Here is a 25796-nt window from a genome sequence, read left to right on the forward strand (position 1 = left end):
GTAATGACAACACCTTATGATTAAGTATACTGAGTTGGAAAATGATATATTCTCCTAAAACATCAGCTTGATAATCCTTTAATAATTGGATTATTATAATTGACTAGATCAAAAGATGGAATAAAGAAAGAATTATTAGACTAACCTTTTGAAGAATATATTTAATTTGTATGTTGATGAAAATCTGACATATATGACCCAACAAATTAAGATTCTAATGTAATACTACGTAATTAAATGATTGTCTAATCAGATTTGAAAAGCCACTTTGGAGTTTAGAAAGGTGATCATATGTTCAAATATAATCTGATTTGTGATAGAGTAGTCATTAGGGTATATATATTAAGCTCACTTGTATCTATCATAAACTAACGCAGCCCCCACAGCCTTCACTATCTCCATAGACTTTTCTTACTTCTTTCCCACTTTTCTCCTCACATTCTTCCACAAGACTTGTTCAAGTCTCCCCTCATTCCTTATTCTTCTCCTACAAATCTTTTTTGAACTTTACAAAGACATGGATATCCAAGATCAGACTAAACTTGCAACTCCTTCAGGTTTCTTGGTCTTATATTCACATAAAGATAGTATCTTTTTTAATTTTTGTTTTTTGGTGAGGTTTTGTCATTTTCTTGATTTTGTTGAGGGTTTTGCAGGGCATGAAAGGGTACATATATGTCATAGTTGTGGATGGCCTTTTCCAAACTCACACCCAAGCTCTAAACATAGAAAAGCCCATAAGAGAATATGTGGAACCATTGAAGGCTATACTACTAAACTTACTCACTCTCAACTAGTAGCTTCAGATGATGATGATGATCAACACCATTCTGACGAAAATGAGAAAACCCCAAGTGAGCTTCTATTTTTTTTTTTTTTTTATTGGACATTTCTGACATTTTTCTTGAATTTAATAATGTTAGAATAAGGTAAAACACACCTAATAGCCGATCACGTCCGTTTCAGCAATTGAAAGACACAATTAGCTATACACACTCCCAAATATTTATTAGAACTTTTTTGAATCGTATATAGGGTATATATTAATCAGTTGAAGAAATTAAAAGAAACCCAGGTTGAATTACATGTGTCTTGTATGGTTATCTTTGGAGTTCTATGAATATGCTTTGGTATCTTCTTCAGTTTGGGATCTCTTTTTCTGTCAAACTCTTCAGTACGAGTTCTACTTATCTATTGAAGATACTAAAAGAAACTTAGGTTGATATCATGTTTATAATATGGGATTTGCTATTAATTACCCTTAGGCAATGGTTAAGGGAAATGGGCTAGGCTTACTATTCTCAACTTAAGGATCATTTAATGAGATCTTACTTTCTATATTTGTAATGAATCTAGTTCATAAATTTATGAGGATCATAAAGAAGTTAGGGAAATGCTAAATATAGCCCTAAGGGCTGTATTTAATGTGCATAAAAAAACTTGTATCTTCCATATTAAAAGCCCGTCCCCTGATTTTCATGGTAAATGTACAAACAATTTATGCACCTTAAGCAAACCCGAAGAAGTTATGCTGAACTTTATGATAAACAGAGAAAGTAAATGTTCATTAGTGACTTTTAAATAGAAACAGTAAACTAAATCATTGTTGATGGTTAGCTAGTCCGTTACTCTACTCCGTATAATATACCTCTCTTTAAAGCAGAACTGTATCTTGTATTGGGTTTCATCATTATGTTTAACCTAATTAAGCACTAGAATTCTGAAAGTTATATTTCATTTTATGCTCCTAACTAAAAGTTAGGCATGAAACTTGGATAGAAATTTAACTAAAGATAAACACAAAATCAATCCTATATATAAATAATATAATTAATAGATATAATGATTTTTAGCTTGCCATCCAAGTCGGATCATGACTGCATCAAAAGATTTCTTGTATCTTATGTCAATTGGGCATATATTGAGGATACTAAAATAACCTCTCTTTTTTTGTTGAAAGAGAATTTACTTGGCAAATTTTATAAATTATATGAGAAAGCGTTACAAATACTTACAGAAATTTGAGAGAACCACATGAAAGACCTAATCTAACAAGACTAAGTACATACACATGATAGGCCATGTGTATGACATCCACCTAAACGGCCAACTCTCCAAGACCAACACATAAAACTAAAATAATCTCTTGTCAATGTTGGTAACTGAATAATGATGTGTCTAAAGATTTCTTGCATCTAGTTTGATTCGTGTTGATGTTCAAAAGATGCTGAAAGAACCTCAAGCTAAATAGTTTTATGTTATTGTTGCTAGCTTTGATGCTTTTTAGTATGTATGGGTTTTCATTATCTTTTGAGAGTAATAAAAGAGCCTCAAGTTAAGTTTATACTTTAAGTTACCCTCAAAGATCCCTGTATCTAGTTTCAGTAGTTTATTAGCCATATGTAGGTGCTAAAAGAAAAGTGTTAACTTTGTTAGTATCTTATTTCAGCTGTCATAGGTCTGTTGGACATTTCAAAAGAACCACGATTTATTTTCATGTTACATTGTTATTGTTTTTTATCGTTATAGTTTTGTCGTATCATATATGGTTATAATCAACCTGTTGAATATTTCTTGTATTTATATGGTTTTTCTCATGTTTCTTGATGCTTTTCATTTTCAGGTCCCAAGATTGAGAAGTTGACCGTCAAAGAGAGTGGCAGTGGCAGTGGTGGGATTTATGAAAGATCTAATAAATCTGAAGAAGATATTTTTTCAGATGCAGTTACAGAATTTTCGGATACTGGTGTCAGTCCAGGTGTAGAACATCGATCCAAAGGTAACGAAAAGTTGGAGAGCGTAAGCAGTCCAGATGTGACTTGTTATGTCAATATTCTTATTTACACTAGATATTCGTACTTAACTATAATGTTCATACTTTTAATTAAATGATATTGATACAACTTTGTATGAAATTTTTGATGTATTACCTAGGACAAAGAGAATGCCTATCAGAAGGAACAATAATTAGGTATTTAGGCTTGAAAATACCAAACCCACAGGCAATGAGGCAATACCATTTGTGCCTGCTTATATAATTTCTACATATCATACTTGAGTATTCTAATCCGAGTTTTGTTTTCTCATTTTTAGATCCTATTAAGCTGTTAGACAGTTCAATAGAGGTTCACGAAGTGGATGACAATTTCGAAGTTTCTGAAACCACTCATGCCCATACAAAAGATGCAGATAAAACTGAAGAACATCTTCCAAACACCCTACACAATTCAGCTGACACACAAGTCAAATTACCTGATTCTGTCACAAAACCTACAGTTCTTTTAGTTGAGGATAAGGATGTGTCCCACAATGATAAATCTGTGGACCTCGTGGAGCCTCCTAATACTGTTCAGACTAAAACAGATTCTGCAGAGGCAGTGTATGGGGATACAGTTGAGGTATCTGATAACAAGGATAAAGAAGAAGCGGTATATGTACTCTCTGTCCCAAGTGATATACCTTTAGTAGATCGTGCTGAGACTATGATTAACGATTTTAAGGATCCTAAAACTATATATTCTAATGTTCCTCACGATGGCAGAGATGCAAAAATTATTTCCATGGTAGATAGCTTTAACGTCAAAACAGCTGAAGTGAACATACAAGAAAGTGAAGCCTCGGATAATGGTGAGTCTTCCATGAAGTCTGCGCTTTCTGAACCCAGAGATACAGACTTCTCTGCTTCTGATCCTCCAGTTATTGAAGAAACTAAAGCTGCAGAAACTCAACATCTGGAAATGAGCAAAACTGTACTTCAATCTACCAACAATATTAGTGAAGCAGAAATTTCTCATGATAAACATTCTGTTGTTACTCTTGGTGAAAAGATGGAACTAGAGGGGGATAGTGAAGAGACCAATCGAGAAATGTTTGAAACTGATCATATACATACTCAAGAAGTGATTAAAAACACCGGTAGTGTTCCAGTATTGACTGAAGCATACACTCAGGAAATCGTGAAAGAACACCAGATTGGTATCGAAGCTAAACAAAATATAGTTGAAAGTGTTGTTGCTGATTCAGAAGATAGGAACAAACTTGGAATGCCAGAGAGTTCGGAAAAGCTTATACTGGAAAAAGCTGAAGAATCACGTGATGCTTCTGGGGTCGTTTCTGAAGCTTTGGTAGATGAAAGAGATGGCAAGCTAATGACTAGTCAAGATTTTTGTGTAGATGCATCTGTGGACTCGAGTAGTCGTAATAGTTTGGAGGGAAATTGGGGATCAGTTTCAGGTACAATTTACATTTCTCCCTTTTTGTAGTGTAGTTTTTTAACTTTGTTTATTTTAATTACTGATTTGCATGGATCAGTGCTCTCAACTGCTTCATTTGATGCTGAAAATGCACATACTGGCGTTAAGTCTGAAATTACAGCTGATAAAAGACGTTTGGGTAAATCAGATGCTTTTGAAGGCTCATCTTTGATGGAACCCAAAGAGGAAATTATTGACCAGAAAGCTTCTGAAATGAAGTTAGGCACAGTGCAAAACTCTCAACCACTAGAATCTGAAGCTAATGTCAGTACTGAAACTGAAGGAAGAAAAAGAAATGAAGCAATAGCAAAAGTTAAAAACTGGAGTACAAGTGAAAACACTACTGCCTTAAAGAATCTGGTAAGCGAAGCTAAACCATCGAATCCTAAACAATTATCAACTATGATTGAAAAAGATGAAGCTGCTGAGAAAATGAGTGAACTTGGAAAATCAAATTTGGTCAACCAGGAGTCATCTCCACCAAAATACATCGGTGAGGGGAAGAAAGTGAGGAAGAAAGGAATAGCATCATGGGTACCATTTGGGTGCTGCTCATCAGTAAATGTCAATTAGCGGATGAAAGCCTTTATGGACCCTACACATGGAGTTTTTTTTATATACAAATGCCTTTTCATTTTAGTATTTGTATACTTGATATAGCTCATGCAATGAGACATGACACCCCAGTGTTTTGTATGAGTAATGAAGTGGTGATACTCTTGCTATTATATTGTTGTAAATCAAGTTTGTACATGCTTTTTGGTTATAGAAGAGCATAAAATATATTAGGTTCAAACGATATGATCTGTTATTCCGCCTCCATTGGAGTTTGGCAGAATAAATCTATTTCTTCCAACAATCCATCATTTGAAGATGATTCGGGTGAAATGAGATTTATGAGGACGTCATATACTTTTTCAAGATCATGTGGGAATACAAGCATCTTCTCCTTGTCCTCAGTGTTGCCATTTGAGTAAACACGTTTTCTGCAGGCCTGCAATAGGAGAACATCACTTAATTTAATGCTATTAACCTTTAAATTTTGGAGTTGTAAATGGTTGTATTCAAGTTATGTATTATCTCTACCAGGTCATGTGGGACGAGTAAAAAAACATGCTAGAAGGGAAAGTCAAATCGGAAATTACCCAAAGTTTTTATTAACCATAGTAATCACACATTAATCAAACTAGAGTAGTATTGAAGTATTGTAGATCTAAAAAGATGGTTGGTGCTCCTAGAGAAAATGTCTAGTTCATTTGTCAAGAATGCAGGCATGTCAATATCTACTTTTATGATTATGTGGTCATATTTTGATGCACCAACTCTTTATAGAAGAGTTGGGAAACTCTGGAGAATAAGTGTTTTGAGTCAAACCAAGCCGAGTTGTTTTAACCTCCACAAAAAAAAAAAAAATTTACCTAACCTGCCCATTTTGCCACCTTTGCTAAAAAATGTAGAACTGTTCTCTTATACCTGGAAGATCTGATTTAGGCAAGCAATCTGATTAGAGTTGAGAAGCCCTGAGCGAAGAAGCTCACGAAACAACAACACCATCTCGCGAGTCACATTAGTTGGTGAAAGGTTCTGTATGATACCACTAATACAAGAATCATCAAAGAGGGTGGACATCCATGGAGGAACATGCTGCAGTTTTAGCAATGATACAGCTATATAAACTGCTGGCTTGTGATGAATCATAATAGATTTTGATGTCAAACCGGGAACAGCCAAAATCGTTACCAACTCTTCGGTTATCAATCTATACCAATTGTCCTTTTCAACTTGTGTTTCCCAATCCATAGTCATTACTATACAGAGGGCACAATTCATGGCGATCCTAATATCACTGTGGAAAATTAGGCCTTGAAGAACAGAGGTTATGGACAGTATATGATGCGCATTTTGTTTGACCTTATCTGGTTCTTTCCTTTTTTGTTCTGTTATTCTCTGTAATAGTTCGAGTAGACAGTACGAAGATACCAATTTGACTGAAGTCGATCCAAAATGTAACAGTCTGCACAAATCATGACAATGAATGCTGATATAGAATGAAGACAGTTGATTTCTCGTTTCACCATCAAGCAAGTTTTGTGCATCTTCAATCCCTGGCAGGACAGCTTGAACACTAAATCAAAACAGGAGTGTTAGAGAAAATCTTTGTATTTTGTTCCGGGTCAGGGAATGAAGGTTTATTTAGAGAAGACAATTTATTTACTTATTTAGTAATAGATGAATTGGTGCGGGATATGTTTTAATTCTCACAAGTAAATTCAAAACAATTACGCTAAAAAGAAAATGGTTAAAATCAGGTTCAGAGTAGAAGTGTATTGTGATATGCAATATTCATAACCATATTTAATACAGATAATATATGACATATATCTCTGAAATGGACAAAAGATGTTTCAGGCCAACCCATCCAGTAAAACTTGCTTATTTTAAGCCCATTACCAGCCCTTCTCGTCCACCAATTTTGCCATTGCTTATAAAACTTGAAAGCACTAACCTTCTGAGACAGAAGAAGTTTAATAAGAGCAAAAATATTATGCCTTCTCCCGTTTGTGTTGCCTCATCATGATCAAACAGTGCAGGTCCTTTTAAACAAGCTTCATGGATCATTTTGTTAACTAGTGAAATCCATTGAGTGTTTAGAAGTATGGTCTTGGAAGCTTCTACCAGATTTTGATGAAGTGAATGATACAAAATTAGGGAAAATATCCCCATCACTAGGAGGGCTTCTTGACTGCATCCAATTTCAGCGATTGAGGAAAGTATGTAGTGCATTAACTACAAAAGTTGTAAGATCATATTAGTTCCATAAGTAGAATTAATTAGTTCTAATTTCAACCCATTCACTTGTGAAAGGGTCAATCTGGCTACGTGTTATCTGTAACAGGTCAAATAAGAGATTTAGCTAAAAAGAGACGGGTTAAATGGGTAGAACCAGTTAAACGTCACTAAACCAAAGGGCCATTGGCCTAGCGCTCTTCCAGGTAACCTTACAACCAAGTGGTTGTGAGTTCGGGTCCCACTCCGGACAAATGTGTAAACATGTGGTGATATGTGAAATATTTGGCCCTAAAAATAATACTAATTATGACTAAACTGCAATTTAATGAATGAAACCTCCTTAATCGATATATTAGAGCGTTCATTACTGATTTAACATAGTAACGTTTTTGTGATCTAATTCAATACATTACATCTTTATTAACAATAGGAACGGAAAGTGTTTATAGGGGCAATAGGGCAACCCAACCTGACCCATCAGTTTAACCTTGCACTAACAAAATTACATGTTTCAACCCGCACTCGTCTTTTTGAACTGTTACCCAACCCGCTTGTTTGCCACCTCCAACATTGAAGCCTATACTAATATGATTACCTCTGTTGCTACTGTCACCCACAGTTCATCATCAGAAAGTGATTCCGAGGGAGCCGAATGTAATATTGTAAAAGCTAGTTGACTAGTAACATTGAATATCTCTGCAGAATAAGAAAAATGTTGATAAAGATTCTGGATTGCAAGGGCTATGCCATTTAAGCATAATTGCTCTGAAGCAGCTGGATATAAGGCAATGATTTCTGAAATCATATTAATTAATAAAATGATGTCATTTTCATGCCCGTTTTCTTCTACGAGCTCCCCCAACAAACACACCAGTAGTTTTGCTCCATAGTTGTCCCCAGATGCTACCAACTCAGCAAGTTCCTTAAAATTTACAGTTTCAGTATTATTGGAAGCAACAATCTGATTTCCATACACAATGCATCTTCTACACCACCTTAGAATCTGGCCAGATATATATTCACAAATTCTTTCTTGTTGAAAAAACCATTTCAGTGCTCTCATGTGAATTCTAATTGAAAGAAATTCATATTGTTTTTCTGCCATAAGATTGAAGAGGGTACTTTCGGTCTCCAGACTATATGGTATTTGGTAACTTATCTTGGCCAGACCTCTATAAAGGCCATACAAATTTATGAGTACTGCCATTGTCAGTGGTTCGACAACTCCACCAAAGATCTCAGAATTATTAAGCAATATATATTGCTCCAGAGAAGCTAATACCATCCGGTCATCTGCAAGCCTTATGAAAGAAACATTGAGGGATTAAACATCACAAATCAGAATGTAATAACATTTGGCATCAACTAAAACCTTTTCCAGTTTCCTTTTGAAGAGAAGAATCAAGTTTTCTAGCAATTCCTCTCCTTGTTTCTAAAATTGAAATAGTGTTTAGAAATGTAATCATATGAACTGAAAAAAGGCCATCAGGACAGTTTAAAGGATGCCAAATGGAAATAAACAAGTACAGATGGAAATCTTGGCCCATTAACTTAGGTATGGGTCAATTTGGGTTATGTTCCATCTCTAACAGGTCAAACGGGTCAAATGAAAAACAATTGGTTGAAATAGAACAGGTCAAAACTTTCAATGCATAAAACTATTTAAAAATAATTTGGAGAGTCAAACTTTCACATGAAACATTTCTAATCACAATTGACACACTAATTATCTGTTATAAAAGTACACTAAATTGACAAAAAGTGCTCTGGGTGATCTCACCCTTATCTTGTTAAACATCCCACCAGGATCGCCCATTTTCTAACTGTTATGATCAGGATAAGTGTCAAATGAAGTCTTAATTACCTGTCATCGTACAAGGAGCTGGCATATAGGATCAGCAGAACTGCAGATTGACAACCAAAAACTTCCTGATTATAAGAACCCTTTTGCCCCAACAAATACAATAGATCCATAGGATCAGATGGAAGATGTAAAGTAACATCTCTTATGGGTTGGCCAGAGTCATTCCCAAGAAGCATATCCAAGATAGAACTCAATAAAAAATAAACTCTCCATTTCATCTTCTCAGTAGGAAAAAGGCCTAAACATCCAAATGAAAAACTGAACCAAGAGGATGATACTAGAACACCTACAAATTTCTTTGGATGGAAATCAGACTGAATCAGTAATGAGTGAAATATCTCAAGTACACCCAAGACAATATCCCCGTTGATCTCATTAATGCTCGTGGAAACCCAAGGCAACAGTTTAGTTTCACATATGTCTAATATACAGTTACGTAATCCCAAATAGTTGGAATCTGTGGGGTTTCCTTCAAAACTATATTCATATGCCTCTTTCAGTAAGTAGAGGGAGTCTAGCACTTGACCACAATATTCTCCATAATAACTCAAGCAAATTCCAATGGTGTATCTTGATGCATCTTGTAGTGATTTGGCAATACTTAGAGTTCCATGAGAAGATGGGGATTTCATGAGAGCTACAAGGACTGTGCAAACTAGGGTGAATGTTTCTGGAAGCATGTTGGCCTCTCCGTCAATGTGTTTCTTGAGCACTGCTGTCATTATGATACTTATTTCTTCGATATTGAGACTTGAAATGATTCCAGGACAGTTTGAAAGACATTCTGATACAAGCTTTAATGATTGACATTGAGCAGGATGAAAGGGAACTTCAGCAACATAACGAAGGACGGGAACCAATGTTGAGAACCCAACAGCAAGCCTTTGCTTGAATGCTACCTCTGCCGCTGACAACAGATCAAGAGCCTGTAAAGATGAGGTAACAACAGAATCCTTTTTGCACCCTGTAAACATAGTAAACAATTTATATCAGCTATCAGCATCAGAATCTAGACTCAACATTATGGGGATGTTTGGTTTGATAGTGTTGTTTTGTTTATGAGTAAGAGTTTAAAGTAATGGGATTAATATCAATAAAACCGGGAGAAAAATCCATAAATTTTTCCATTCTACCATGGTGTAAGCCCATGCCCGTATTTACTCCTAATTGCAAACCAAGTGATCAACTGAGTGACCGAAAATAGTTTTACTCTTTACTATTACTGATATCTGTAAAAGTGGAAAATACTTGTGAAAACCCCGTGATGAACAAACTGATTATAAGCCTAAGCAAGCTAGGGTAGACAGAACAACGTAGAACCTACCATACAATCTTAAAATTTCAAAAATGTAGTCGGCAATATTCTCCTCAACCAGAACTTGGACCTCTTTTTCAGTAACACCTCCACTCAAATACAGGACAATTAAATCCAATGTGGCAGTCTGGACCTCGGAATCTGAAGAAAGCAGTGGTGATTTTATGGCTTCAGCAAACAAGAGATTCAGAGGGGTCTTTTCTAGTTCATGCTCAGTTGTTTCCATAAAATTGTCTGCTTCAAGATATTCCTTCTCATTTTCCAATGCATTCTCAAAGAACCCTCTTCGTGCAAGCACGGACAACAATGCTATGCAGAAATAACAGATAATATGTTAATTGAAGGGGGTGACTCAAAGAATAATGATAAATGGATATGTTGGTCAGGGTGGCAAAAAAATTCATATACTGGGCAATAAACAATATAACTTCATGTTACAGAAGTAAATTTAACTCGAGAACATAGTAATCAATCTTGACTTGACTATTTCAAATATAGCTTAAGAACTCAAGCATTTAGGTATAGGTTAGTAACTGCAAAAAGTGGTATTTACCTACCACAGTTTTTGATTAATTTACCACAATGTAAAACTTTCGCAACACACTGTACAAATCAGTAATGCATACATGTGGTACATGTATCATATGTTGTGGTAGGGATATCTCTTCCATTTGTTAATCACATGATTTGCTACCAAGAATGATTTATTTTGCAGCCAAAGCATATAAGTATATCACATGATCTACATAAATTCTGTATGCATATAAGTTCTGTATTCTGCAGTAGCTATTCTTAAAGATATGTCGATAATTGTGATCCATTGTAATACTTGAATTCTCACATTACAACCACATGGCATCCCACATTGTTAACCAAGCAAACAAGTAAAATAACAGTTTCAAAGAACCATAAGGTATTGACAAACCTACGCAGTTCATGCGGACATCATCACGATGGGTCTTCAATAGGGCTTCTAATGACAAACGTAAGATCTTTGAAGAGTGACCACATAAGAGATCACCATTGTTACTACCAACATATTCGTGCTGAATAGAACATATCTTGTAAAGAAGAAATAAAATCTCGCCTTGGATTTCTTCACTACATATTAACAAAGCAAACAGGTAGTAAGGACAAAGCAGCCGAATTATAAGCATATACATCTTTATAGAGTTCACTCTGACTGTTACCTAGGCAATTGAAGACCTGTTACAAGGTTCAGATAAAGTGCATCCCTGTCTTTGATATATGTGTAAGAATCATTCTTCTGATAATCTAACAAAACACCTAAGCAATGTAGCTAAAACATGCACATGTTAGTTAAGAATTATGCAACTTAATAAAAAGCTTTCAGCAAAAAGCCAAAAAAAAATTCCTGAGCTTGCTAACCGCTCTGCGCTCTGCCACACACTTCCTCAGTTATCTTATAGTACAACAATAGATAGATTACATTAATCAAAAAAAGTGATAGATCAGTCTTATTAGTTTTAAATTACTACTTTGGCTGTCTAAAACTACAAAATCTGAACGGGAGTAAGTTCTTAAGCTGCATTACAATGAATGAATGAAACAGGGTACAATTCAATGTAAAGTAACAATCACAATCATACCATCAAAGTTTATTTCCCCAAAACAGTCAACTCAAAACCATACATACTTAACAAACAAACAATAACAAAAACGACGAGAGTTCAATTATCTAAAATATACTCAAACACTTACAATAATGTACATTTTCCTATAGGAATGTTTCTTAGCATATGAAGTGTAGGAACAGATTAAACTACATCTGCCTTTTACAGTTTACTATCTGATGCACCTGACTTTACCCATTGATGTACATCAAGTAAGTGCATCAGGTACATTCAAACCATAAAAAGTAAGTAAATCACATGCATCGTATTCTAAAAAGAGGTGCATAAATCCCTTTTTTTGAACGTCAAACATTTGTAGTAGTTTTCTCCTAATTACTAACTAACGCCAATGCCCAGATTTGAACAAAGCCTTACCGGAACCTCAATTTTACGATTTGCACAACACGAACCACAATATATTTCCAAAACAATATCAATTTAACAGAAAAAACGGAAATGATATAGGCAGAAATGATATTACCGGAAACTAAATTCTACGATTTGCACAACACGGACCAGAATTTATTTCCAAAACAATATCAATTTAACAGGAAAAAAATTGATATAGGCCAAATTAGAAACGAATAAATCTAAATTAGTACCATATAAATCTGGCGTCTACTCCAAGCTAACGAACCAGAACACAACCGATCGGAAACCCTAGCAACAAACTCACCATAAATCTCACAACCACCATCTGACCTACACAGTTCACCAATCAAATCAATAATCTGTTTCGCAAGCGCTTCATCATCAAAGCTACAAATCGCAGTCACAAGTGGAGAAACTAAAAAATGAGGATGAAAAGTGATCAGGTTATTCAAAAACTGCGGCTGAGAGATCGCGATAGAGAGCTGCGAAAGCGCATAAGAGACGTGGACGGTTGGGGAGTTAGGGTTTGTGATTAAATTTGATAAACAGATTAAGCAAATCGATCCGCCTTCGATTGTTTCGAGTATTAGAGATGAAGTGTGGTTTTGTGAACATGTGTTCTGGTGGTGTTGCCGGTGCCGGAGATGATCGGAAATGAATGATCGGTGATGGTGATCGGAAGTGGTGGCGTAGTTCATGGTAAAAAATTTTGTGGTGGTTTTGAATTTGGGCGGGGAGGATGATAAATCATGTGAAATTTAAGCAAGAGGGAAAATTTGGGCTTTGTTGTAAGAGTCCGGTTTGGCCGGAGGTCCCCATGGAAGTGTCTTTACCTAGGTTTGACTGTCTACAGCTTACCTTCCTCATACTCACACAAAAATTGGATCCTGTTGTTGTTGTAAGAATCCGGTTATATGTCGACTAAACTAGTACTTCAATTTATTTTCTCAAAAAAAGATTATTTTTTTTGTTTGGACTATTATTATAAACTAAAAAAATAAGTAAAACTATTTATAGCCGTTGGAAAGTTAATTAAAACCCAAAAATAAATTTAAAATACGCTACACGTTGAATGATGTAGATGTTATTGTTATTTTCATCTTAATTTTGTGTTTCTATTGATTTCATAGATTACTATGTATCTATCCATTTTAGCAGACACTTTTCTATTAAATTTCTATTATTTTATATTATTTCATATACACGCTTCATATTTATAATAACTTTGTAAGGTCTTAACACTGACAAAGCTCCAGTCGTTAATCAATTAAAACTGCCAGTGGACCCCGTCATTTGTCAGTCTTCTTTCTTCAAACTTCAGTCTTTGACTTCAATGAGAATGTCTTCAGTGGGAGTTGATCTGGACTAGAGTGAAGTCCAGTGAGCTGAAATCTGGTGCGCTCCAAATTTCCTGTACATGTAAGGCACTCACTGGTCTTCTATTATTTATGGACAAATCTTCAATGAAGCTTCAATCTTCAAGTATGGAGTCAATCCAATAAAAACTGGACTTAACATGGAATACATTACAATTAAAACTATTATTTAATTTCACAAAACAAAGATTATAACCATTATCTTAGATGGGTCGACCAAAATGAAATCAATAAACCCTAATTTATATAATCAAGTATATATCAATTATGATTAAATAAAATTATATAGAAGTACGTACCCAAATAACTTTATTAAAATAATCATAGTTATAGGTTGATGTGGGCCACTGGCCTCTGCACATTCCTAGTAATATTTTATATTAAAAATTTTAGTGACTAGGCTAATGGTTAAAGATGCATAATCATTGTCATGAATAATTATTAAATGGGGAGTGATATATCTACAATAAATTTTGGTAATCTACAAAAATGCATACTTTACACAGTTGTATACTGTGCAGTAAAATATGTATTTTTGTTGTAGATGACTAAAATATGTTGTAGATATATCACTCCTTTTATCTAATAAAGTTATTTGGGTTACATACTTTTATATAATTTTATTTATCCATAATTGAATATAAAATCCATTTACGAATATATACTTGATTATATAAATAAACGTTTTTAGTTATTGTGATTAGGTTTCAATGGTCTGGATTTAGTTAACTTAAATAAGGTATATTCATTAATTTTCAGAATTAATTAATTAATAAACTCAATTAAGAGCATATCTTTAGCAAGATATAAAAAAAGACACCCTCTTGTTAAAAATTACATGAGGGCAATTGTCTAAATGTTTTTAATGATTAAATTATACTATCAGTCTTTTATCTTTTAAAATATCTCCATTAACTCTTGCAATCACTTTTACATCAATTATTACACTACTTGACGCCGCCTGTACCACCAACAATCGCCCTCACCACCACAACGTCGTCACCATGACCACCTTCGCATTGCGCGGGTATCGTGCTAATATATTATAAGGTCAAATTCAACCATTATCTCAATATTATTTGTTTGCAACCCTAAAAGTTTCTATCTAAATGGTTGTATACTTATGTTGCAATTATCATAATTCAATAATTTTTAGGGTATTATTTCATTTCTTTGAATATTACCTTACCAAACATGTGTTAATATGTGAATTGCCAATACTTTCAAAGTGATTTAGCTCACTTGTAAGTTATTCTATCTAATTATTACTTTGGGCTTTAGGTGGCACAATGAATATGAATTATAGACTATAAGTATTAACATATAAGTAGATTTGCATAAACTTATTGAGAAAATTTCATACATCCCCTCCTTAAACACTATTAATATCAAATATACCCAACCCATGTTAAAAATATCAAATTTCCCCAATTCAAATAATTAAATATCAAATCTCCCCAAATCCCTAATTTAATTATGATTAAATCTAGAAAATCAATAAAAATTATCTTTAAATTATATAATTATTGTGATACCCTCTCAAAAGCGCCAAGAATTCCCGCTTATTCTCATTCATATAACATACCCTAATCAGAAGATCATCAATTCATACACATATTATGGTAATACTCCTTTCTGTTGTTTAACTATTTGTGTTGTTGCTTTTCATACTTTGTTCTATCATGTTTGGTATGTTATTTTTCGTATGTGATATATTGTTTATACACGATAGTTAATTTTGTATATTAGAATGAAAAATTAGTTTATAAAGGTTTAGGTGCAGTCGTGATATATTATAGGGTTGACATGTCTTTATGATAATGAATTTCTTTTTCTTTTTTTTCCAGTCTAGTTTCAGATGAAAAGAAAAAACGTTGCCAACTTGAGTGAAAATCAATATACTCTTCTAGTAATTTCATGTGTGTTATGTGGGATATTATTAGTCATGCATCTCCATCATTGCGATTATTTAGTCTCTATCAAATTGCAAATAGAATGTTATTTATGTGCAGAGTTTGTAGCGGAACGACTAAACATTAGTTATTAGCAATCAAAGAGGCAATTTGAACTATCATAGAGGTAAATTGTTATCCGTACCAATTTTAAAACTAATAAAGTTGTTTCGTTTGTTTCCCGACATAGTTACTTGTGTGCAAATTTGCTTTTAGTGGAAAGGACTATAGTCACAAAGGCACAATTTAGATGCCGGCTAAAAATTAAAGCCAAATGATGGATGATAATGTACATATTGCTTACCAATTGTTAGCTTTATATGCAGAAACTAGTTACTACAGACTAGCATCAAAGATCGATGATAATGTACATATAGTTACAGATGACTTTTCAAAACCGAGATGGAAATATATGGCAGAATCGCCTATAATCGAGTATGTTATGTTGTTTTCTTGCTGCAACAATTATTATATGTCTATCTAATTTGTAAAGTTATGTATCTACTTAGTTCTATATTTAGGCAAACACCATCCAAGTACAAGTTGAAGTGAAATATGGAGGTTTCTTTCGGTTAGCCAAGAAATCACACACAAAAAGATATTGCTTTGGCTTTCAAAAGTCTATCTTCATTCACACATACTCATACGAATGGAATCAACTAATTAAAGAGGTCATGAGGCATTACCCATCAAACAATGGTGTGACTTTAAATGTTTCTTTTGTTGACAACGACGTCATAGGTCAATCTTTTATTGAGCTTAAATCTGATGAGAGCTTCATGATGATGCTAATGGCACAACGATATCAAAAGAGAGGTACAAACAATATGTATATTTTAGGTTTTAGGTTTATATATATATATATATATACTAAGCATGTAATACTTGACACAGTGGTCAAAATGAAGCCATCAATGAACCACACATTGAAGATGAACCACATGGTGAGGATGATTCAGACTATTGCCTAAGTGAAGAAAGTTATCATAGCCATTTTAGTAGTGATAATGAAAATGAACTATTCAACGATGGACAAGAAGGTTATGCAAACATCAAAAAAAATCCTATCATGAAAGTGAATTCAAAATTTCCAAACGTTGTCGAATTCAGAAGAGCTTTAAACTATCATGCTCTTATACATGAATTTGAGTATTTCATTGAGAATAGTGAACCGAGGCGAGTCACAGCAAGATGTGCAACCTTAGAATGTGAATGGAGGATTCATGCTTCTATTATGCAAGATGATATTACCTTTGAAGTAAGTATTAACATAAAAAAATACTCATATAATATTCTTAGTTTTTATATAAGCTTGTTTTGCTTAAAAATTTTTGTTGTTGTGAAGGTTAAGAAGCTGGTAGAAAAACACTCTTGTATCCGCAGCAATAAGGGTGGTAATAAATGTGCCAGTCAAGGATGGATTGCGGATGTAGTTAAGGACAAGCTAAGATCTGATGGTGATTTATTTCCTGCAATTCTTCAAAAGTGGCTTATGAAAACTTATGGTGTTGATATCCCATACCTTAAAGTTTATAGGGGGAAAGAGTAAGCCTACACTGATTTGTATGGAAAGTGGGATGACTCCTTCATGAAGATGGATGTGTACAAAGAGGAACTACAAAATAGGAATCCATGAAGTGTTGTTGAGATTGACTTTGAATTAGACGGGGATAAGAAACGTTTCCTTCGGTTTTTTATATCGTTAGCTGCTTGCTCCATGGGGTTTCTAAATGGTTGTCGTCCTTATATTAGTCTTGATGCATCTCACCTGAAAGGAAAGTCTAACGGCGTGCTGGCCGTTTCCACAGGTATTGACGGTAACAATTTGATATTTCCAATAGCATATAGTTTGCTTGAATCGGAGAATAAAAATATTCATGGACATGGTTTCTCGAGTCATTGAAAAAAGCAATTGGGACACCAAATGGTCTTGTTATCTCTTCACACCAAATTGGAAGCAGCTATTATGTAAGTTTATCCGAACGTTGAACATAGAGAATGCATAAGGCACCTATATAGAAATTTTAAGTCAAAATTTCGTGGTGACTTTTTCAACTTCAACTTGTGGGGTGCATCAATAACATATTGTCCTAGTGAGCATGACAGATTGTTGAAGAAAATTGCTGATGTACGTGAAGATGCAATAACATATCTCAGTGAGAACCACAAAAGGATATGGAGTCGAAGCAAGTTTAGCACATCATCCAAGTGTGATTATATTACCAATAACATTTCTGAAGTTTTTAACTCTTGGATTGGTGCAGTGCGCCAGTGCTTCAGCTCCTTGATTCCATTAGAGGGAAACTTATGAAGCGATTTGGGGGGAAAAAAAAGAAAATTGCGAAAAAATGGAATGGTACCCTAGTTCCTAAAGCTAAGAACTATCTCATCAATACTTTTAAGGTAAGGACATTGGAATATAGGTATTATATTTCTGTTATATTTGAATTACTTATGTATTGTATTACTAATGTTATTTTCCCTTTTTCTATTTTACATGTAGAACTTGGGTGAATATAAAGTTCGTAGAAGTTCTGAAAATCGAGTTGAAGTGGAGTATAAGGGAAAACAATGGGATGTTGTGAGAGAACATGTAGTTGTCGGGTTTGGCAAGTTAAAGGTCTTCCATGTGTGCATGCGGCGACTTTCATTGTTTTTATAAGCGATACTAATTGGGGAAAATACGTCGATCCTTATTTCACAGTTGATAATTTCAAAAAGGCATACGCAATAGAGATTTCTCCAATGCCTGCAAAGGATCAATGGATACACGAGGAAACAAGCGAGAAAATATATCCACCGAATATAAAACGTACAGCTGGAAGACCTAAAAAGAACAGAATTGTATTGCATGATGAGCTAAAAAAGAAACAAAAATGTCTACGATGTGGTCAATATGGACATCGTCAGAAAAGATGCAAGAACTCGGCATATCAAGTTTCTGATCCATCTCAGGCATCTACTAGCAAAAGGTTAATCAATTCTTTCTTCTTTCTTTAGTCTTATAAATACAAGTTAAATATACAAGACATGCTGAGACATTTTTATTATTTTAGGGGACGAGGTAGAAAGCGAAAAGCTAACGGCAGTTGTACAACATCGGGTTCGAGATAAAAAGTTCATGAGAAAGAAATCTTTTTGGTTTGATGATTATCACAGTTGGTTGAGTCTCCAAATAATTGGTTTAGTTGTTTATAGCATTTGGTATAGCATTAGTGTCTTGCTGTTAGTTCTCTACAAATTGAGTATCTAAATGAGTTGTTTCTTTTTGGGATTGTTGAGTATAGCAGTAGCGTTCATTAAGATAACTTGTTTCGAGAAAACTAGCATCAAACATATTTTTTTAATATCATATGTTTCTGTATGTCGTTGGTTTAGTTGAGCCAATGGTAGTTTATTAGCTGGTTTTTTCAACCACTATAGCAACTTTCAAGTACTTGTTATAAAAGTGTTCGGTTTAGTTACGTACAAAGTGGGTTTTAGTAGCAAGCCTCCATTGTTGACTATATCAAAAGTTAATGTCACAATCATCGAGCTACTAAGTGGAAAATGTAAAAAAGTTACTTACTAAAATGTTAAAAAGGGTATGTTGGTCACCACAAGTTTTAAAGATAATCTTTATTGATTTTTTGAATTTAATCATAATTAAATTAGGGATTTGGAGAGATTTGATATTTATTTATTTGAATTGGGGAAATTTGATATTTTAAACATGGGTTGGATATATTTGATATTAATAGTGTTTAAGGAGGGATATATAAAATTTTCTCAAACTTATTTAACATTAATGAAATAATGGAAGGTTTACCTTATAGCATTCACAATGCTTTTCACTCATCTTCCAATAACTAGTACTTGTCAGCACCACATCAATTCAAGGACTAACAAAGGACTAATCCCTCAAAACACCCACAATGCCAGGACCAGTCTAAGACCCACCATTTGTTTCACCATTAATATTTTAGAGATATTTAATAATAAGAATAATAATAATAATAATATAGAAAGTATATTTAATTTAGGGTGGTTTTTAAACTTACATATAACTATAAGGATTGAAATTAAAAGTTGATAATATAATAATATATTAAATCACCATCTCCTTCCAGCCATTTTCTTTCTTTCCCCCCTTCAAAGCCTCTCGCCGCCGGAAAACATGGCCACCTTTTTTTTCCACAACCACCACCACACATAGATATATACAATATAAACACATATATACATACAAAAGATACATCGATATACTAAATACCTATAAAAAATAAAATAAAAAAACCATGAACGAGCTTCGTCCCTGTGGGGACAAACGAATGAAATTTGGATGAAGGACGAGTCACACCTAATGCTGTGCACTCGTCCTCCAAGAAGGAACTAAGTTAGGAACGAGCAAGAATAGGGGCATTATCAATACTCTTATAAGTATGTGCTATGGTTAACTACTAAATTTTTTTAACACCCCAAGGTTTTAAGGTAAAAGAAATTAACTCATTTTCATAGTTTTGACATTAAATTAATTTTCTAGTATTTTGTTTTTAATTATGGGGTTAATTTAGTTGGAACTTTAGCGGATAGCGAGTAAAATACCCACATTTGGAGAGATGGGTCGTGGCATCATTAGGAAGTGACAACCACCCCTTTTGATTATGACTCATGCTTCCACTCTATTTCTTTCTTCCCCATCATTTCTTTCACGCAATTCCTTTTGTTCTTTTCAAAATCAAGCTAAAATCCTTCAAATTCAAGGATAAGAACATTCATAATAATCATCACCGTCAATAAATCTTCATTCAAAAATTAAAAAGTTAGGGTTGTGGGTTGTGGTGGTGGCCGAAAATCTAATAGATAAAGGAGAAGAAACTGTGAATTGAAAACCCTAATCTATTGCCTTCCATTGTTGAGGTATTGATTTTCCCTAATTTAGTGTTCATCTTTCTTTTGAAGTTAGGGTTCATGGAGTGAACCAATTTGGGGATTTTTGCTAGAATATGAATTATGATTAATTTTCCCCAATTCCTTAGTTAACCTAGTTGTCATTGAGTTATGTGATGTGTTTGATTATGAAACCGATGAGTTCATGTGAAAATTTTAAGTTAATGAGAAAAGATGAATTTTACTAGTTATTGATATGTGGATGAAAATGGTAGGTTGAACTACCTAATGTTATTGTTTAAGATGAAAGTAACTCAATGACAAATGGGTTGGGTTTTGGGTTTAGAAAAGCCTAGTGATTGAGAATGGCTAGGTTGAGCTAGTCAAGTTGTGAATGTAATCTTATGCATTTTATGATATGATCATAGGTTGAAGCTTGTTGTGCATTATCGTTTTAGCTATATTTTCCAAGTTGCAGAGGAAGTGAGTATATTTGCATACCTTTATGTATATGTTGGATCAATTGACCACATCATGTTGAAGCCTTTTGTCCATGGTGGTTTTGACCATCTCATGTTGAAGTTTGTAAATCCATGTGTGGTAATTGATGTGGCATGAGCCCATGTGGGGCATTGTGATTATGAGGCCTAAGAACCTCCGGGGCCTAAGAATCCCGATAGATGTGATTGATATGATTGTTTAGCTTATATGGATCCATATATGTGTTGATAGTGTGCAAAGTGAGCCTGTAAATGTGGCATGACGGTGTCATAAGTTACATGTGAAAGTCCTTGTACTTTGCCCTCCTTCGTATTCGTAAATGTATGCAAGTATATTCACTAAGCCTTTGCTTATATTTTCAGTTGTTTACCCTTTTATAGGTAGTTCCGGAAGAAGGAACTAGTATTGTCGGTTGGGAATTGTTGATCTAGAGCTTGAAGTGAAGCTTTTGCAAGACTTAAGGTATTTAGGTCATTTGTGGAAGAATGACGATCATTTAGTTAGAGGCTTAGTTGTCCCTCTTCTCTTGGTTCTTGGTACAAAAGGTTTTGATGTCTTACTGATGTTATATTTCTGTAAATGGTCAAGTGCAAGTTCTTTTGGAAAGTTGTATAATTGGGTTTTGGACGAGAATTTGTGACTAAATGGGTAAATGACCCATTTGATGGCGTTCATGGTTTTTGAAACTAGATAATGTTGTAAATTTGTTCAAAATGTGTCTATAATGCTCTTGGTCATCTTTGAAATGTGTTTTATAAAGTTTGTGAAGGTTGCAAGTTTGTTCAAGTGTTGAAATGGTTTAGTGTTGCTGATCTGGTGGCTCACTGCGGCGCAGTGGGGGTGGTTTTGCCCACTGCGGCGCAGTGGAATCCCACGTAAAGAATTTCTGTTTCTCCCAATACGGTGCAGTGGGGCATTCTCTCTTTCAGTGCCGAGGCTTTCCACTGCGGCACAGTGGGGAGTGCTCAACCCACTGCGGCGCAGTTGGTGTAAAATAAAAAATAAAAAAAATTTGACGTTTTCGGTTTATCGAGTCTACTCCTTTCAATTTCAATATACTTAAAAAGTATCTAGAATTTATTGGGTCAACCCATTAGTTGGATTGGATGTCAAAAACAATGCCAAAAGTTAATTAAAAATTAAGAAATGACATTAGATGGTTTATAGAAGACACATTCAAAGTCTTGTTGTTTTTGTTAATAGAATTTAGAGTGATCGACACGAATCATTCTTGTGGTTTACTCAAAAAGTCTGATTTCGTCATTTTTTTTTGTCTGATATCATGCTTTATAGATGTAAAATGATCACGTATCATTCTTATCGAAAACAGAGGTTATCTTGAAGCCGTTAACCTCCTCACGTGCATTCCACGTGAGGGTAGTATAGTAATTTAACACCTTTAAAGGACAAAACCTGATATATATTTTGTAATTCTTGGTTTTCTTTTTGATACACCCACCTTATTCGTTTAAGCCTCAATAATTCAAACCACCACCACTTCGTTCACATAAGTAATAAATTATGAATATCATATCATATATAATAATAATAATTAAATAATAGATAATAAAGGAAGCATGTATAAAAATATAGGGGTTAACAAGTATATGCATCTAGCTGCATACTGCTACCCAGATTTTGAGAACGGCGGAGGGGGGGGGGAGATTTTATATTTATACACGTTATTAGCAGGGAGAGATTGTGAGAAGAAATGCAAGAAACAGGCTGCTTCTAGCAGCATATTTGTTTTTCCCATAAATATGTAAGGTAAAGCAGATCTAATCAATGTGTGGGGAAATTAAAGGCATTGAAGAAAAATAAATGGAAAACGAAATGAAAAAGTAGATCAAACCTTCATCGATTCAAACCACCACCACTTCCATTTCTTTTTTTCTTTTCTGGTTGAACAACAAAAAACCAAATTTTGGGGTGTAGTCGAATTAAAGGCATAGAAGAAACAGAAAGAAATGGAAAACGATAAGAAATCATCATCATCGGTCGAAAATCGCAAGACTTCTTGAATACAAATCACAAGTTCACCATTAATTTCTTATTCTAGAAGAGTTGGCCGGAAAAGGGTTCACCAGAGAATGGTTGGCCGGAAAGAAGAAATGAAAGAACAACTCGATATACGAGTGATATTGTTAACTTTATGCGTCAGATCTACATATGTTGGTTGGTGAAGGTGCCGGCGAAGAGATGCCCGCATAATGGCAGGACGACGAAGTGGCTTACGGTAGAAAGGTTGGCTAGATATGGCCGTGATGAAAGGGAAAGGTTAGCGAGAGAAAGAAAGTTGGGTATTAGGTTTTATCTGTACATTAGTGAGAACAACACTCAGCAAGACGTCTTCAATCCTTTTTCTTTCTTTTTACTGCTAATTTATGTGTGGCAACTGGCAAGTATATAAATGTGTATAAATAGTTGTGTATCTATGTAATGGTCAACTATATACCTGAGTTTGATGTTTGAAGGCAATAGAAAGGTAAAGAAAAGTGAGAAAATATCACTGGCAGTCCTTTAGAGGTGTTAAATGACTATACTACCCTCACGTGGAATGCATGTGAGGAGGTTAACGGCTTCAAGATAACGTCCGTTTTCAATAAGGATGAAACGTGATCAATATCCATCTATAAAGGATGATATCAGACAGTTTTAAAATTAAAGGACAAAATCAGACTTTTTGAGCAAACCACAAGGACGATTCGTGTCGATCACTCTAGAATTTATGTGAAACCTAAGATATATATCATTTATTAGCATTATAACATAAATACTTCAACTCACTTTGCTTTCCAACAATACAAGGATACTTAATAGCATCAATATCAAATGATAAATTCTACACGACGAATATTAAAATCAGAAGAACACTTTAAATTTGATTATTGGGAGTTTAGTGACTATGATTGTTGTAATTGCACCATGGAGAATGGTTACAACTTACATGATGAGGGAATCATACATAACAGGAATTCAAGAAGTCGCTGCAAGATCACAACACAATTCTCGAATTGTTTACGGTAAATTTCTGATCCATTATTTTAAACATCAATCACATATTTAATTTAGCTCTAATTGGTTATTTTGGATATGAAATCCCAGATTTTTAATATCCTTTAGATCTATCGTCTTTATTTACTTATTTCGATCGTCATTCAATTATTTTATCTTATTTTATTGGTTAGTTTCGATACGAAAATCAATATTTTTAAAGTAGGATCTCTCGATAATAGATTGGTAATTAACGTCTTTTTATTTTGATAGTACAAAATAAAAAAGAATTTTGAAATTATTATAAAGTGTATTAAACTTGCATTTTAACTTTATATATCTTTTAATATACTAAAAGACAATTGCTGTAATAACCTATTTATCAATCACAGTTATTGATAACCTAATGTTGATTTTTATTTTCAAATTTGACTTAAATTTACATTTTTTTTGTTTTTCATCACAAATTTACACTTTTTAATCATTAAATCCAATATAATAAATAAAAAATAACAACTGATATATATTGAATAAAATAATTGCTAATATATATTTAATAGACTAATAGCTAGTATATATCTTAATTATACGTTATATCATATAAATAAAAATTATTTACTTAAAAATAGATAAAATTTAATGTAAATTCCAAGATTTTAATAGTAATTGTACTATTATCTTTTTATTTGAATTTTTTTTAAATAATTGTCATGACACATATAAAGAAAAATAAAACATGTAATTAATCTTTATAAAAAACAAACACATATTAAATCGTCGTATTCTAATTAAAATATTTAAATATGTTTAACCAATAAATAAAATATTATTTTTAAGGGTGTAAAATAAAAAATAAAAATATAATATACCATGTGTAACAATACATCAAGTAAAATGATAATGACCAATTATGATTTTTAAATATTTAAATATCATTGACTATGTTACTCGTACAATCTACACCTTTGATAGACATATTATGATTTTGTAATATTCAAATATCGTTATGTATATTAAAGTAAACAACTTCGATGGACAAATTTTAAAAAATATTTTAATATGAAACTCAAAGTTTTATTATATAAATCAATTTTTTATTACCAAAAATAATAAAATAATATTTAAATCACATTAAATTACCACTTAGTATTAATAAAGTTGTAAGTCCCGTGTATTTGACTATCATACTCAATGACATATCAACTCTTATGACCTATCACACTCTATGACATAGCTTCCACCATCTCACCGTCGCAACACGCGGGTAATTACTCTCGTACTATCTAATAAAACAAACCACCTTTTTTTTTTAAACTTTCCGCCTTTAGAAAACAAAAAATACCCCTATATTTTATCTACTAATTTAAACATTTTTATCTTACCCATAATGAAATAATTTACAATATAGTTCCCTTAACACTTAAAATTATTATACTGTCAAATTTAACATCAATTATATTTATATTCACCACTGTTATCCCCACCATCGTCCCTGCAGCCGCCCCAAATAACCGTCGCTGCATTGCTGGGGATAGGTAACTAAAAAGCATACCTGTGGTCACCCAAATGCAAATTTGGCGTGAGTCATCATTACCGGTTGGTCAGTTTGGTGGACCCATTCCGGCAATTATAGATACACTAAAACCATATCAGTATCTAATCGCCTCAAAACCTGGTGGTTGGGAAAACCAAATAATATATTTTATTGAATTTTTATTTTTATTTACACTTAATTAAATTAGTTAATAAATAATCTATTTTTATATAGAAGTTTCGTATCTCTCTTCTTCGTCTTCTTCTTCTACGCAAATATAAATATCGAAAAAAATAAAAAAATAATAATAAAAAACAGAATCAGAAACCGCTATATTTCTGA

The 25796-nt window shown here is 33.6% G+C and overlaps 2 protein-coding genes across 2 annotated transcripts; one reads left to right on the forward strand and one right to left on the reverse strand.

The window, feature by feature from the left end:
* The first annotated feature begins 376 nt into the window (after positions 1 to 376).
* LOC122603896 lies at positions 377 to 5049 on the forward strand. The gene is made up of 5 exons (XM_043776742.1): positions 377 to 557; positions 657 to 854; positions 2624 to 2779; positions 3094 to 4233; positions 4312 to 5049. The coding sequence occupies exons 1-5, from the start codon at positions 518 to 520 to the stop codon at positions 4824 to 4826; spliced, it is 2049 nt and encodes a 682-aa protein (XP_043632677.1). The 5' UTR covers positions 377 to 517; the 3' UTR covers positions 4827 to 5049.
* On the reverse strand, positions 5044 to 12985 carry LOC122603895 (protein PUTATIVE RECOMBINATION INITIATION DEFECT 1). Its single transcript, XM_043776741.1, has 9 exons — positions 12459 to 12985; positions 11413 to 11522; positions 11148 to 11323; positions 10232 to 10531; positions 8908 to 9871; positions 7639 to 8344; positions 6760 to 7040; positions 5727 to 6378; positions 5044 to 5247 (listed from the first exon to the last, which is right to left on the reverse strand). The coding sequence occupies exons 1-9, from the start codon at positions 12924 to 12926 to the stop codon at positions 5062 to 5064; spliced, it is 3843 nt and encodes a 1280-aa protein (XP_043632676.1). The 5' UTR covers positions 12927 to 12985; the 3' UTR covers positions 5044 to 5061.
* Positions 12986 to 25796: the final 12811 nt, after the last annotated feature.

Source organism: Erigeron canadensis, chromosome 6 (genome assembly GCF_010389155.1).
Source record: "Erigeron canadensis isolate Cc75 chromosome 6, C_canadensis_v1, whole genome shotgun sequence".
Classification (NCBI taxonomy): Eukaryota; Viridiplantae; Streptophyta; class Magnoliopsida; order Asterales; family Asteraceae; genus Erigeron; species Erigeron canadensis.